The sequence below is a fragment of the Syngnathus floridae genome, chromosome 15 (genome assembly GCF_059516105.1).
Source record: "Syngnathus floridae isolate MCC-2025c chromosome 15, RoL_Sflo_1.0, whole genome shotgun sequence".
NCBI classification, from domain to species: Eukaryota; Metazoa; Chordata; class Actinopteri; order Syngnathiformes; family Syngnathidae; genus Syngnathus; species Syngnathus floridae.
Genome location: NC_142427.1, coordinates 11,494,584 through 11,510,475, shown reverse-complemented (window position 1 = coordinate 11,510,475; position 15,892 = coordinate 11,494,584). Strand labels below are relative to the sequence as shown.

The window sequence follows — 15,892 nt, the reverse complement described above, 5'->3', positions numbered from 1 at the left end:
CTAGAACCTTGAAGCGAATTCATGAGAATTGTTTTCTGCAGAGAATTCGAGATCTTGAGAACAAGACAGAGATCCAAAGGAGGCAAATTAAAGACCTAGAAGAAAAGGTAGCCTTCCGTTTTGATATCAAATATAACAAAAAATAGAATGTCAGTAAGAAAATATTGTGTGGCTATTTTGTGACTTCCTGTACTGTTCCTCTGTGTGTGTTCCTAATGTGACTAACATGCTGCATGTTCCTCTAATTCTCTCACTTTCTCTCTTCCTGTCTTTTTGCTTTCTTTCCTGGCAGTTTTTGTTTCTATTCTTGTTCTTTTCTCTTGCCTTTATCCTTTGGCCTTGAGGTTTTTGGCACGTCCCGTAGCAGAGGTGAGTCGGAGGAGGGGGGCTTCAGGTGAATAAATAAATCTTAACAGTGTAACCTTTTAAAATAGTTGGAAAAAAAAAAAATTGTATGTGTTATTTTTTATGTAATCATTTTGTAATTTTTGTGTGTGTTAAATTCGTATAAAATCTTTGCGTTGAATTTTTTGTAAATGTAAGATTTAACTTTTTTTTTTGCAGGTGGTGCATCTGGCCGGACATCTCGTTCGTCACTGCTGTGTTCTTTATTTTTCATCCAAGTGTGGTGGAGCAACACTGGCTGTTTGTGTGGTGACAGTATACGAGTCTATTGGATGTTGGCCGTGGAAGCTCACTCTTTTTTTTTTTTTTTTTTTCTTTTTAAGCGGGTCTCTCAGGATGTAGGACTGCAAGAACAAAAAACACACACACGTGTATATGCAGTTGCATGTAGATGCACGCCCGCCCGTGTTGCTTTGACAAATCCAAAACCAAAGCCTGGGAAGAAAATGATGTCTCTGCCATGCAGGGTAATAGTAATAGTAATAATATTATTGTGTGTCAGCCATTACTGTTTGGGGGATTTGAAGAGGACAAAAAAAACACCCGCCCACAGCTGATTGTCTCCTCTTTCAAACTTAAAATGATGGGAACGCAAGCAGGGGCCACCAAAGGTGTGTAGACACTGGAAGCCACTCAGGTTGGGAGACTCAAATCAAGAAGAACACTGGAGACCTCAAAGTGACTGGATTGTCAAAACTCGCCTGCGGATTTTCTCCAAAGGTTAGCAGATGAAGAAAGATCTTCACTCTCTGGTTTTATGGGTTTCCCTTTTTTAACAGCTCCCCCAGCCCTCGATTCATACACGTTTGATGTTCATATGTACATTGAAGCCATGTCTTTCATAATTTATTGTGACAGTTGCTGGTATGATTTTGACATAACAGAAAAGAAGTTGAAAGTGGACCCCCCTCCTTTTTTCTTTAATCCTTTCTCAAAGTAGTTGCTCTTGCTGACCAGGCGAGGGCAGACTTGTTTTGCATCCCTTTTTAGAGTTTGAATGATCAGGCTTGTAAATATTGTCAAACCTTTAAAAAAAATCTATACTCTATACCAATACTGATTGATCTCAACCGTTTGAAAAATTGAGAATCTTTATTAGCAATCCACAAAATTACTGTGAAAAGAAATGTAATCATTTTCATATATCGACTGCTTTTATTTTTGCTAACCACTACTTGGATACTAACACCCCTGAGTCTTTATTCAACACTCAAACTCGGTCCTTGCCATTCTAAATATTTCCAACTGGTCCATGTGAGCCTCCAACCGACCTCACGGTCCATCCACGACTTCACGGGGAATGACCGTGAGTATTTCTGTGCAAACTTTGCTGTCAAGCAGTTGCCTTAAATGCATTTGTCCCTTGTACATTCTAGGCCCTTTATGATAACAATGTTTTATTACCCTTTTCCCCAGGTGGTTGAAATTGTGTAATGTATATTTAAATCTATATATTTTCTTTTTAACTCGCAGAGGACTTTTTTTTATTGTATCTGTTTTCCAACAAGAATTGTCCCCCCCCCCCCCCCCCTGCTGCCCCCCTTTACTTTCACGTAGATGATTAAATAAACTGGACAAAGTCAAACAAGACTTTGGCATTAATAGATGACAAATTGTTTTTGCTTTTTTGGACGAATTGTGTTAACTAATTAATAGAAACTTATCGTATTAAAAGTAGTAGTTTAAATTTTGCATTTCACAATTAATTTAAAAATGATCAGCCTGTATTTTTAGACTCATTAGATGAATACATTTACGACCATGATGATCCCAATCATATTAGTATGCATTGCCTAATAAAGTGCACAGAATCTAACCAAAGGAAACAGATGAGGCCGCATCAGTCAGTGTACCGCATTACTGTCACTGTCCTTTCAGCACCACTAAGTCATACGATATCGCCATCTTGTTTTTCTCTTATGTGCAGCCAAAGTGCCCATGTGGGCCAGAAGTGCTCCCACAGGAGTGACAGCAACAAAAGAGATGAGCTGCACTCACTCAGCAGGTGTCTAAGTGAGGGAAAGCTGAGTGGAGAGGCAGACAAAGAGCCGCGAACAAAATAATGACGTAACACTTGTCTGCAGCTTCACTTTTTTTCATGCACATCAGGGAGAAATATGGTTGAGAAATATTTTGGCTATGGACAGACAATTTAGCAAATGTGAGAATTGGACTGGACATGAAATGGTGATGAAAGGATAAGGGACGAATAAATATTAATTTTGTGTGTTTTAATCATGATTATCATCATGATATTAAAAATGGATGTAAGAGGCAAGTTAGTTTGTTAAAAAAATAAAATAAAATCACTCCCAATGCATTAATGTTGCTCCTGGCCGATAAGTGCATGTAAGTGCAACGGTGTGCAGTGATCCATTGGGCAAATCCATGATCGTTGGTTAGAGCCGCCACCCAAAGGCCTTACGGCAACAGGGACCTTTTGAAAGTGGGTAAGTGGGCCAACTCCACACACCCACACGTCAACCAGTGTTAATTTGGACTGCATGTATGACAAGCCCACCTTACTTTAACAACCACTCCCTCATGTCTTTCCCAACATTGCACTGAGTGAAAATTCATTTGCTAACTATTAGCAGGACTTCCAGGAATACAAACAATCAGATCTGTCTAGGGCTAATTGTATGTTGCCAAGCAACATGACATAAACAGATTGGGCAACTGCATCCGCTTGGGCCTCCATGTTGGCTTACCAGATGCCGCTGGAATCCAGTTAGAGATTCACGGTCTGCAAATTGAGTCCGGCTTTTACGAGCATGTGTGCATGTAAATTTTTACACAATAATCATGCAGCTGCACAGTTCAATGTTTCTGTGTCTTAAATTGCAAAAAGCAGAGACCAGATTGATGTCTTTTTTTGTCAAAAGCATGCACAATTACGTATACATATGTATATACATACACATATTTAAATAGACATATACTTATATAGTATATATATATATTTACACACATATACTTTTATATGTATATACATATATGTATATATTTTCATACCTATATATTTATACACTGAAATGAACTTGCACACACAAACACAGGCACGCACTGTCTCTAGCCCCAGTTTCACCCTCCTCCTCCTTCTCCTGTGTCACCAGTGGAGGCTTGCTTGCAGCATGGCAGAGCACAAGTGCAAGGCAGAGGACGACCTGCCCGTGTATCTAGCCCGACCCGTTACTACAGAACAGGGGGTTCGACAAAAATACGGTGGCTTGTTCTGCAGTGTGCGTGACGCTTTCGATAACAAGACCATCGACTTTGATGCCCTCAGTGTGGGTCAGAAGAGGGGACCCCGGGCATCCGCCAGCCCACATCCAACAAGTCCAAATGATGTGGGTTCTGATTCTGAGGAGGGGAGATCCAACAAGGAGGATGCATCCCGTCCAAATCTGCTGGATGAGAAGGTGAGCAACATGTTCATGATGTCACCACTACTTATTGTAAATGCTACTAGATCATGCTTTTCAATATTCATATTATTTCAAATATGTCGAGATGATCAGTCTATAACTGTAATGTTGCAAGATAACTGGTGACTCAGCAGACATAGTGACAAGCAGGGCAAATGGTGGATAGAAGTGGCAGGTATGGACAGATCATAATCTCACAAAGTGCAGCATTTCTACTTCCTGTGACAGCCGTCAACTATTATTTACTAGCACTGCTATAATATGTATTGCATCTTCTCAGCATTAAAGTTATCCTGCTGCTGCTGCAAATTAAATAACCTTACAGACATTTCTGTGTTGCTGTCACCTAATTTATGCACACTAAGGTCCATGCAGACCTGCAAACTTCAAAAGCATTAAAAATGCTGAGGATGGTGATGTCAGCGATGTGTCACCGACTGAATGTAATGATAGTGGACAGCACATCTCATCAAGCCATGACCCTACATTTTTACTTGTTGTTAACAGCGGGAACATATATATACAAACAGTGACCCAACCCTATGCGGGTGTGAGCATATGGTGTTCTAACCATTTGTGCCGATGATGGAGTAAAGGCAGAGGGTGGTCTTCCATGGGTCCAAACAATAGAGTCACATGGCTTCATTAGAGGGCTTGTGTGTGTGTGTGTTGAGAGAATATGTGTGGGTGTGTCATACGCTGGACAGGCTCTGTGACAGCTGCTACATCATTTCAGCCCTCCTCCATTGAATAATATAAAAAAAGGTTTAGAATCATTCAACTTCGTTTTTGTTATATATACATATGTGACTGTTCTTTGACTCATTTGTAGCATCGGAGTTATTTCTTCAATCCAATTGTAAATGTTTACTGCATTGATTTATGCACATTGTCGAGGAGTCACTCAAAGCACAATCCACACCCCAACAGGTCTAACTCTTAGGATAACAGGACTCGAGGATAACAGTTTAGGTTGTAAAAAGTTTTCACTACCACACTAATTAGCCATTCTATTTTTAAATTTACAATAATGTACTCTTTGTTTGTGTATCAGTACTTTCACATTGATTTTTGCATAGTAAATGTTCAGTGATGCTAGTAAGAACAATAATGACTTCCATATGGACCTCACCCCTAAATTAGTCAATCTTATTCATAATTGATGGATTGGATGGACAGATGGATGGATGAAAGATGGATAAATAAAAAATAGATATACAGCTAGCTCGATATATAAATGGGTATTTTCTCTGAGTGCGTTTCAATAAAAAATATTTTAATGTGTTTACTATTTTAATGCGTATGCTATAATTTATAACAATTTCAGTTTAGACTCATAACAGTAAACTTAATATATAGTATTCTAATTAACGTGATATTTGATCATCTATTCAGTATTTTTTATTTTAATATATACATGACAAAATGAAAGTGCAGGGTGCTTTCTGGCGTCCTCTATAGGCAACTTTCTGCCACAGCAGCCTTTCCAAGTGAGGGCGGGGCCGATTTTTTTCATCGCTCTCTTTGGACCATTGACGCTCCTGCAACACTTTGCGTGCTTGTGAGCGAGTGTGTGCAAGTGTGTGTGCAAGCGTGTGTGCGTGCATCAGACTTCACTGTCATTCCACATCCAGCATCCGTCCAAGAGGGGAATTATCATCATCTTTTTACACCTCGTATTGTGGAAAAACGAAGGATGTCTTATCAAGGCAAAAAGAACATCCCGAAGATCACGGTGAGTTGTTCACGACGCTCCAGGGTATGTGGGGAACTTTGATGGCTGTTATAAATCACTGCATTAGCGTTGGCTACTGCAGCCGTAAATCCAGACCTTGCAGTTGCGCTACTGTTTAAACTATATGATTATTATGCATTTGATTATAATTGTCAGCCCTCATGCTGCAATGAGGGCATTTTGCTGGGCATGCGCGATATTAGGCGTTTTCTTAAAGGTGTCCTGTCTCCTTTGTTGAGGGACTCACCCATTAAAAATCACTAAACATTCCCTTCATGTTTTTCCCCTAATGTAGAATTCCACTGTTATTTTTTTTTCTATTGAATGACACAAAATATTTTTGTTTGTTTGGAATTTTACAGAATGGTGCATTTTTGTGTAAGATTTCGCCCCCCCCACTCCACCCCCAGCTCAAACGCAGTCATGTTATGCTATTATGTCTATCCTCTGAAATCCTCTAAATCCACCGCCGTTTTAAGACTTTTTGCAAAAAAAAAAAAAAGAATCAAACGTAATTCCAATGGGGATTTTCATATTTCCAAGCTGAGCGTTGATGTTCCAGGCGTGTGTGGTGCAGAGGAGAGAGTGAAAAGCAGGGAAGGTGAGAGAGGCGGGTGGTTGGGGGGGTAGATAGGCACACGCCCATTTTGGGATGATTTGGGATTAAGCGGCATAGGGAAAGGAGTGGTTTAAATTGTGAATTTCTAGAAGGCGAGCAATTGTATCAGAGCATGCAGGGCGGAGGTTGAATGGAGGCCAACGCAGGCAGCTGCGCCTCCGCTTGGTCTTCCAACTGCAGACCTCTCCTTTGTGCGCGTGCGCGTGTGCGCATCTCATGCCGGCCGGTTTTCATTGTTGCGGCGATGTGGAGTATCGCTCGGCCTTTGTTTTTGGATTCGGTTGCTTTGGCATCACAATGATATCCAAATAAATAGGGCACGTTCTTTAAAATCTCAGCAGGGACACCATTTTATCCAGACTGTCTTTTTGGAATGTTTTGAATTTGATCATGCAAAACCCAAGTTTGGACTGTATATTCTTGATTAATTTTAATTTGATTAATGGCATGACCAGACATCAGATTAGTAACGTGACCAAGCAACTGCAATGAAATGACCAAGCCCTGATGCAAATAGCTTCAAATGTGAACCCTAACTATGTGTATAATGGTCGATATTAATATATACTGTAAATTCTACATGCCTTTTTCAAAATGGCTTAGAGATCATTTGATTTTGGAAAAAAAAAGCAGCAGCAGGAGTACAGCAAAGACACTGTTACAACTCAAGCTAAACTTAGTTCCTCCCTAACATCAAAAGCTTGGAAATATAGCCCTTCTAAAATACATCCTTTGGGCATCACCTGGTGACAGGAATTTAAAAAAAAAATGCAAATATGAGAATTTGTAAAGATGAAACCAATATGGAGGTTGTTTACTGTATCAGCAGTTATTTAGTCTCATACAGTTTGGCATTGAAGCCTGCAAAGTTTACTCGTGTCTGGCGGCCGAATCCTCAAAACTTAACTTGTTAGTATACCAATTCATATGTGCTGTTGTAAAACTGGAATATTCCATACCATTCTATTTCAGCAGTTTCCTCACATTAGCCAGTGCCAAAGTGGCTGTCAGATTTCTAGGTGCGGCTCTTCCTTTCTTCCGTCCTCCCGTCGTCACAGCCCCCTCAGTGTTCCTCCGCCAACCATTAATCCCCCGCCCCCTCTTGAGCTAACACCCACCCCACCCGTTTTGCCGCATCCATTGGGAATGAGCACCTAAAAAAAAAATCCCATCCAGGAAATTAAAGCTGAGCTACGGCTTCTGCCATCAGCATGCGTGCTGCCACAAAGTGTGCAAACAAAACAGAGCATGGCCTGCCCAGATGTGACTCACCATAGCAACCGCTGTGCATTCAAGATGGCACCAAAACACCCCCCGCCCCCCTACGTGTTGGTAAAGTTCTATTAGCAGACTTTACTGACTGCAATTAACTCAATTGCATCGGAATTCTCAACAGTGAACAAATTGTGGCCTTTTTGGGTAAATATTTTGGTTTCTTGGCAACTGGCAAAAAAAAACTGAGGCATGGGTGCAGATGACACTCGGATAGAGTTGCATTACGAAAACAATTCTCAATTCCAAAGCCAAATGTAAGAGTTTGTGCTAATTCTCCTGAAATGCTTTTGTGTGTAGCCAGCTAACCAAATCCTCCAACAGAGGAGAAAAAATGTGGGGGGGGGCTGACCCACAAAATTCTTAACCCAGAGAGACATGGGGCAGTTGTTTCTAATATAGGAACATATTTCACCATTTACGTCTCATAAAAATGACAAAGTGTGAATAGACTTTCCATCAGCATTCACATAAGCCAGCTAAATATTTGAAATGGCATTTGCATCAAACCTTGAATGAACCAAGAACTATTAACATTCTATCTGAGTGATGTCGTTTATTATAAAGACAATGCTGACATCATCATATTGGGATTTTTTTGTGTTCCACTCGTAAAACAGGATGCACTCACACGGAGTGACAAAGTAGGACGTGACCCTGGAAGGTCTCAGCAGATCAGGATCAACGACATCACATCAAACGAATATTTGCTGTTGCGACGTGACTCCCTTTTTTTTTTCCTCCACACATTCAATCAGTCTTTCACTCACTTTGGACCAAGTGCACTCAGCATCCTGTCATGTGACCTCCATTAATACAGCTGCCAAATGGTCTTAAAGAGGTTGCCTCAGCAAAAGTCAAGGAAGCTTTACTTGGATTAAAAACCCAAAGAGGATTATTCAGTCTGAGATTGGTTCTTAGTACTTACGCACAAATAACTTTTGGTCATACAATAATGTGAAGAAAAGAAATGATTCTTTATAGCATTTGTGGGTTGAGATGATGTAGCAATTTTTGCACAAGCACAGTACTTTTTGTCACCATGTGCCAAATTGTAGGAGCGTCCATGCAGAGAAAAAAAAGAGATGGAGATGGTGCGCAGCGGCACTTAATGAGCGACAGTTTTAGGGCAGCACTGACGTGTTCCAGCTATGACCGAGTTCTCCAGTCTAATACTGTAATGCTTGCAGGGTGTGGTCGCCTGGAAAGACTCTGGGCTCTTTTTCACGCCTCAACATTACTATCACACACAAAAGACTCAGAATGCCATTCGTTTGTGATTCTTCATCACAACACCAAACACAATCTTCACAAAATAAATCAAATGTAAAGTACACACATCTAACTCCACATTTTCTAAACTGTGTGTAATAATAGCCAGCCAATGGTTCTCTCCAACAAAGCAAAAGCCAGTCGCCTTTCTTTTTCCCTCCCCACAGTGAACTCGTTGCCATGGCAACCGCACGCTGGAATTAGTCCACAACAGGGCCGTTGCAGTAGATTTTGATTTGTCTGACTGTGTCAAGTGTTTTGCTTCTTCCCACAATTGAAGGATTGCTCTCAATGAATGCAAATATCAAACAATACATTTTAGGACTTTTTAAACTTTATATAGCAGTGAATACTTTCAATACGTTTCAACCATGTGACATGCAGGAATAAAAGTGCGCGTTTTTTAATCCGTTTTCACTTTATGATTGAGCACAACAGTATTCACGCACAAGCGCACATTTCGGCGACCTTGATAGGCGCCTAACCAAAAAAAAAAGAATATATATATATATTTCCCCCGTGTCTCAATGCCCGGTCAGTGCAACAAGTCACTCGTATTGACAACAAGGAGGATTTATAAATCATATTTGAGCTTACCCGCTGTCGGTTCAAGTCTTTGTTTCTTTTTGGTGCTTTGCATTTGCGCTATATTCCGTGCTGCGGTGATAGTTTTTGCACATTCCGTTTTCCTCCTGGGTTCCTTGGGCTCCATAATTGCATGCAGGTGAGTAGCGTGCATACGCGCTGTTTTGAGTCACGCAGGTGAGTAACGTGCACGCGCTCCAGACTGTGTGACGTCATGGCAACGCCCAGAATAAGATGCGTTAGTTATATGCTGGGATATGTTTTTTTTTTTTTTTTTTTAATCTGCATCTCTTCAACATGCCAAAAGACAATTTATCCCATTTTTTTTCTCCCAAATGCAGAGCGACCGGCTTCTTATCAAAGGCGGCCGGATTGTGAATGATGACCAATCCTTCCATGCGGACATCTACATGGAAGATGGCCTCATCAAGTAAGAACGTCCTCATCCCTTTCATCTCTCCGCCTCTGCAGCTCTTTAAAGATTTGTGCAAATCCTTACTAAGAAATTCCAGGGGGAATTTATTTCAAGGAGGGTTAAGAAGCCCTTGAGTTAGATTTTGGAAAGTGGGAGGAAGGCAAGAGAATGTTTCAGGCTTGAGTAAAGGAAAAAGTTAACTATAAATAAAGTCTAACAAAACAAAACATGTTTTTTCTCACCAGTCGGGCCTTTTGATGAGTAACTCACCCTTAAGCTTTTCAAATATATCCATCCTCTGTTTAATTTCACCCTTGATCCCATTTGGCCTTAATTGTTCTATTATTTCTCCCTTTGTTCCTACTCCCCCACTGAGGGAGGCGACCACAGGAAGCCTGGTGTTGCATAATAAACAACCAAATGAGCTGCTGGAAAACTCCCATAGACACTCCAAACACAATCTGCTCAAACCTTTACTATCTCAATTCAACATCTCCAGGCAGATCGGCGACAACCTGATTGTGCCCGGCGGGGTGAAGACGATCGAAGCCAACGGCAAGATGGTGATCCCCGGCGGCATCGATATTCATACCCACCTCCAGATGCCGTATCGTGGGACCACCACCGTGGATGACTTTGCTCAGGGGTCCAAGGCGGCTCTCGCCGGGGGCACGACCATGATCGGTATGAAGCTGTGGTAAACTCAGGGTTAAAAAGCTAAAGAGGAAAAGAGGTGGAGCGGAGACCCAAAGAGACTCTCCTACGGGCAACTGTCCAAAGCATGTCTATACAAAGGGCTTCATGGGTGGGGGGGACTGGGCAAGAGGCTCCCATGAAAATACCAAACACTACAGTATGTGTCTGCTTGTCATCTTAATACATCCAAATCACATCGACTGTATGTATGTGTCCTCAGAGACACGGCGCCATCACAAGCAACAGCTGCAAGATAGTAGCGTAAAAAGTTGGCACAGAGACATTTACTAACAGACATACCCCTGTTACCACCATTCACACAGCCCATTCATTTGTGGCCGATTAGATTTCAGAGAGGCTAAGTGAAAACATTCACTCTGTGGGTGGGTAATGTGAACACTTTTTTCCCACTATATAAAATGTCAGTGTGACCATGGAGGAAAAGAGAAAGAATGTTAGAAGTTACGCTTTTCTGCCATCTTCTTGTAACATGCAAACAACAACGAAAGCTAATTGGGTCATGTTGCAAGTGATAAAGAAGCTAGTGACAACCAGACACAAAAAGTAGACGTGAAGCTTGATGAGAAAATATACAGTGTTACAGATTTTGGAATGTGCCAATGGGAATTTAAAGTGTTACACGACCCCCTTACGCTGTGACAAAAACCAAAAGTGACACGCGTCAATGTTTGGTCGCTACGGGTGGATCACAGCCAAAACAAACTGACAGCTGATCCCGGCAAGATAGAAGAAAAAAAAAATTGCAAATGTCGCCATCTATCTCCCCTGTCCCCCCATATAGTGGACCATGTGATCCCAGAGGTTGGCAGCAGCTTGTTGGCGGCCTACGATCAGTGGAGGCAGTGGGCTGACGAGAAGGCCTGCTGCGACTACGCGCTCCACGTGGACATCACCCACTGGAACGACAGCGTCCAGCAGGAGGTGGACAACCTGATGAAGGAAAAAGGTATAATGTGATGACTCCACTTCAGTTAGAGATGATAAAAGTCATGTCTTTCCTTTTCAATTTCCACAGGTGTGAACTCATTCCAGGTGTACATGGCTTACAAGGACTACTACCAGATGAGCAACAGCGAGGTTGGTAGCGCAGAAGATGAGGGATTGCAGATACCATTAAGGCTGACTGGCAGTTTTAAGATTCTTTTGTGACTTTCTTTTCTGTGGCTGCAGCTCTATGAGGTGTTTACCTTCTTGGCGGAAAGAGGCGGCATTGCTCAGGTCCATGCGGAAAATGGAGAGATTATTGCAGAGGTAAAATGAAATGGCTGTAAAGATCTTCTAGAATGCATTGCCTAATATATTCTAGGACGTGCAATAAAATTCTCATGAGGACAGCGCAACTTTTAAGCGATTACATCACCAGATTATTTTAAGGAGGCACGTCCGTGTTTTCACGATGGACTTTTGTTGTTCAATTAGCATGTTTGTGTCCGATCAATAGGAGCAGGCCCGTATGCTGCAAATGGGAATCACCGGACCGGAGGGACACGTGTTGAGTCGGCCAGAAGAGGTCGGAACAAATCATTAACATGACTACAGTACTAATCCACGTGTTGGCAACGACTTGGTTGTTGAAACAATTGATTGTATGGCCACACATACAGACGGGCTTCACTCTCACTCAAAGTCATGCTGATCTTATTACGCACATGTGGTTTGATGCACATTAGTGACGTTCAGGGCGTAAATCAACCACCGCGTGTTGTCGCTGAATGAAAACAGTCAAGTGATCTCAACTCTCGCATCTCGCCTCCGACGGGAATTTTCAGATCTCGTGGGAATCATCTGCCATAAAAATGTCAAACAATGACTGAGTTGACTTTTTGTGTTGAAATTTGTATGTTCTCCACATTTTTTGAATGGTTGTTTGTCTATTTGGCAAGTGGCTCCTAGAAACAGCATGCATGGAAGTCAGTGTAACTGAAGCGCTGCACTTTCTGGCTTGAACGTTCCCACTTTTGGTTGGAAAGTATTTAGTATTAAAAACAGCCCCCATTTGCTGTGTTAGCATTTATGTGAGAAACTGTGAAAATCATATTTAACTGTGGGCGTCTTTTAGTTGGAGGCAGAAGCCGTGTTTCGGGCCATCACCATCGCCAGCCAAACCAACTGTCCCCTCTACGTGACCCGCGTCATGAGCAAGAGCGCGGCAGACATCATCTCACAGGCCCGTAAAAAAGGTAAAAAACAAAAAAAATCCTCGATGTTTTGCTGGTTTCTAACCAGAACCTCCTGGTTAGGAAACGTCGTGTTCGGTGAGCCAATTACGGCTAGCCTGGGCACGGACGGAACGCATTATTGGAGCAAGAACTGGGCCAAGGCAGCTTCGTTTGTAACGTCTCCACCTCTTAGTCCTGACCCAACTACTCCAGACTACTTGAACACGCTCCTATCCAGGTATACCTCACTTTTAGAAACTGCATATGTTCTAAAAAAAACACATAGTTACTTTGTGTTTCTTGGTCCTCCAGCGGAGACTTGAGCGTGACTGGCAGCGCTCACTGCACGTTCAGCGTGTCTCAGAAAGCCATCGGCAAGGACGACTTCACTCAGATCCCAGAGGGCGTCAACGGGGTGGAGGAGAGGATGACCCTCATCTGGGACAAAGCTGTGGTCAGACACTCTTGCGTCTTCCTCACTTTTATAGCCTCTGGTATTTTTATGCTTTAATATCATATATTTATCCCTCCCCCTCTCGTATAGACTACAGGCAAAATGGACGAGAACATGTTTGTGGCGGTTACCAGCACCAACGCAGCTAAGATCCTGAACCTGTACCCGCGCAAGGGTCGGATCGCCGTGGGCTCCGATGCCGACCTGGTCATCTGGGACACCGACGCCATTCGAACCATCACGGCAAAGAAACACAATTCGGTGCGTAGGGAACCGTGCATCACACCATTAAAAAGTATACGAGATGCATGAAAAGGGGGATAATTCACCATGGAGGTAAAATAAGAGACAGCATGTGTGCTTGTGAGCAACAAGGCGAGAAAACACATTTTTGACCAGCGTCCAGGGAGCTCTGAGTTCCTCTGAGTTCCTCTGAACGGAAATGAGGTCTCCGAGGATCCTCATATGACTCACAGAGTACATTCACTGAATCAAAAGAAAAACATTTAAGTAACGATGACAACCTTTAAGTGGTGTTTCCAAACATACATGACATTATACTGGTGCCTTGTTTCCAACTATAAGGGGGCAAATGAGCTTTGTAATATTTGATCATATGGCAGGTTTCAGACAACGCCGAGCTAGCCTCATTTTTATGATTATAGTATAGATTATATTTCCCCAAATATTCTGATCCAAGCTCGCACGCAGAGAATTCAGGCTTACACTTTGGGTTTCCATAGCGATGCACTATGAGAATTGATTCCAAAATTTCAGTCGAGCAAAAGACTGGAGTTGTATTCAGTAGACAGCGCTCAGGTTTTGGCGTAAAACATAATCTGCAAATCTGTGGATGACATCCTCTCCAGGTCTTATGTAATGATGTCACATGTTCATTTCCCACACAAATAAGGAATTCAGAGCGGATCCCAGCAACAATAAATCTAACCTAATGGAGATTTTGACGTTCTGCCAAGCAGGAGCGTTCATGTTTAGCATCGTATCATCACATTAAGCTCACATGCACGCGCGCACACATTTGTCATGACATCATAATTGGCGCGCAGCCACTGGAAGTCTGAAGTCAGTTTGGACGACAGCACAAAAAAGGCCAGGAAGGAGCACCAGTGGAATGAGGGAGTGCCGCTTAGAAACATAAAACACCACAAAGTGAAGTATTCAAAGTGGGAAAATGCTTTTCCATTACTTTTAAGGCTGCAGAGTACAACATCTTTGAAGGCATGGAGCTGCGTGGCGCGCCTCAGGTGGTCATCTGCCAGGGGAAGATGGTCCTGGAAGACGACAACCTGCACGTGACCTCAGGCGCGGGCCGCTTCATCCCCTGCTCGCCGTTCCCCGACTTCGCCTACAAACGTGTCAAAGCCAGGAAGCAGGTAAAAGTCTGCTCAGAACGTCAGTTATTTTTGTCCAACTAACCAACTTTCTGGTTTGCAGACGAAATGAATAGTGCCAAACTATTGCTTATATAAGAAAGCATAAAAACGCTTCCCAATTTTGTCTTGACGGATTTTCCTGGAGTCTTTTTTTATGGATGTTCTAACCTGGTTCTGGATGACTGGAAAACTTACAATGCAAAAGCACCATCCCATATAAAATCCATCTTGGCTAGGCCTATCTTAGATTTGTATCTGCTTCCGTGCAGCTGGCCGTCCTGAGGGCAGTGCCCAGGGGGATGTATGACGGCCCCGTGTCGGAATACTCCATGTCACGTGGCGGCACCCCGTCCGCCTCGGCTCGTACGTCACCCACCAAGCAGCCTGTCAGGAACTTGCACCAGTCTGGATTTAGTCTAGCAGGTAACCCTGCACCATGCGGTGAGCATAATGCCCTCAGATCTTTCTTCGTATCCATGAGTTACTTTCAGTTCAAATCACGTAAAATCACATCAGAGTCTGACGTAATTTTCATGCAACTCCCTCACTCGCCCTTCCAGGTCCCCCTACTCCTGATGAAGTCTCGACAAGGCCTCCCGGTCGTCGTATTATGGTGCCCCCTGGTGGCCGTTCTAACATCACCTCCCTCAGTTAAACTCCACCCACCCACCCATCCAACCCAAGGAGGACTTAAGTGTGTGCCTCCAGGAAAGAGTGTGTGTTCATGTATGTGTGATGGGAGGTAGAGCTGACTCGAACGACCACGACTAATTCAAAACAACAAAAAATGCCTTACCTGTCACTATGCTAGTCTTTGGTTGCTCAAAAGGATACACATTTTGGCAACATCGAATGGGTCTTTTTATCTTATTTTATTTGAAAAAAGATAAAACAACCAAAGCACAACCAGTCTCAGCCTTCCTTCTCAACCGTTCTGTACTGGTGCTCTTGGTAGTAAGTGAATCTGTATAAAAAAAAAAGTTCTAAGTAAACTACCTGGTCTTAAACGACATCCATTCATCCTAATTGGCGTTCCATGTTGCTGTACATACACTAAATGTCAAGTAGCTTTGTGAATGATGTTGTGTAGCTTGTTTTGGGGGCCAAATGATAATAATTACGGTACTTGGTGAATCATGGAGGCGAATTTGACCTGAAGAACATGGAACTGAATGGGCCACACGGATTCTGGTGACATGATCCATGATTTCTTTGTCAACTCGTCTCCATGGCGACCCCATCCATGTGATGTACTGAATGATGAGTATTTGAAAAAAAGTAGCGAAAGAAATTGTAAAAGATAAACCAAGAAACATTTCTTTGTACCGCTTAATGTTTTACCAGAGGTCATCTTGAAAATGAGAAATAAAATTCAAAGATCTGTACGTGCGACCCTGTATCCACAATAAAAGAAGAAATGATGCTTTAAAAAACCTC

The 15,892-nt window shown here is 42.5% G+C and overlaps 3 protein-coding genes across 6 annotated transcripts in view; 2 read left to right on the top strand and 1 right to left on the bottom strand.

Moving 5' to 3' along the window:
• jakmip2 (janus kinase and microtubule interacting protein 2) overlaps positions 1-909 on the top strand; it is a 9,910-nt gene extending 9,001 nt beyond the window's left edge. The window contains exons 22-24 of one of the 2 annotated variants that reach the window (XM_088397547.1): positions 42-107; positions 293-369; positions 565-712. In XM_088397547.1, the coding sequence (XP_088253673.1) occupies positions 42-107; positions 293-343 (117 nt within the window). In that variant the 3' untranslated portion in view covers positions 344-369; positions 565-712. Of the gene's footprint in view, positions 1-41; positions 108-292; positions 370-564 lie in introns of both variants that reach the window. The other variant, XM_088397546.1, reaches the window with a different exon arrangement.
• The window catches only part of LOC148386716 (sodium- and chloride-dependent GABA transporter 2-like), a 25,307-nt gene extending 15,586 nt beyond the window's left edge, over positions 1-9,721 (bottom strand). For both annotated transcript variants that reach the window (XM_088397549.1, XM_088397550.1), the window contains exon 1: positions 9,329-9,721. The gene's annotated coding sequence lies outside the window, so the exon portion shown is untranslated. The remainder of the gene's footprint in view (positions 1-9,328) is intronic.
• Positions 5,371-15,892, top strand: dpysl3 (dihydropyrimidinase like 3). Of its 2 annotated transcripts, none has more exons than XM_088397553.1 (14): positions 5,371-5,568; positions 9,658-9,746; positions 10,231-10,415; positions 11,230-11,394; positions 11,464-11,525; positions 11,619-11,699; positions 11,890-11,958; positions 12,508-12,628; positions 12,689-12,845; positions 12,920-13,061; positions 13,152-13,322; positions 14,276-14,455; positions 14,725-14,878; positions 15,016-15,892. In XM_088397553.1, the coding sequence occupies exons 1-14, from the start codon at positions 5,530-5,532 to the stop codon at positions 15,108-15,110; spliced, it is 1,710 nt and encodes a 569-aa protein (XP_088253679.1). In that variant the 5' UTR covers positions 5,371-5,529; the 3' UTR covers positions 15,111-15,892. The 2 variants fall into 2 exon arrangements, with proteins under 2 accessions (XP_088253679.1, XP_088253678.1); XM_088397552.1 differs by having other exon boundaries at positions 14,725-14,896.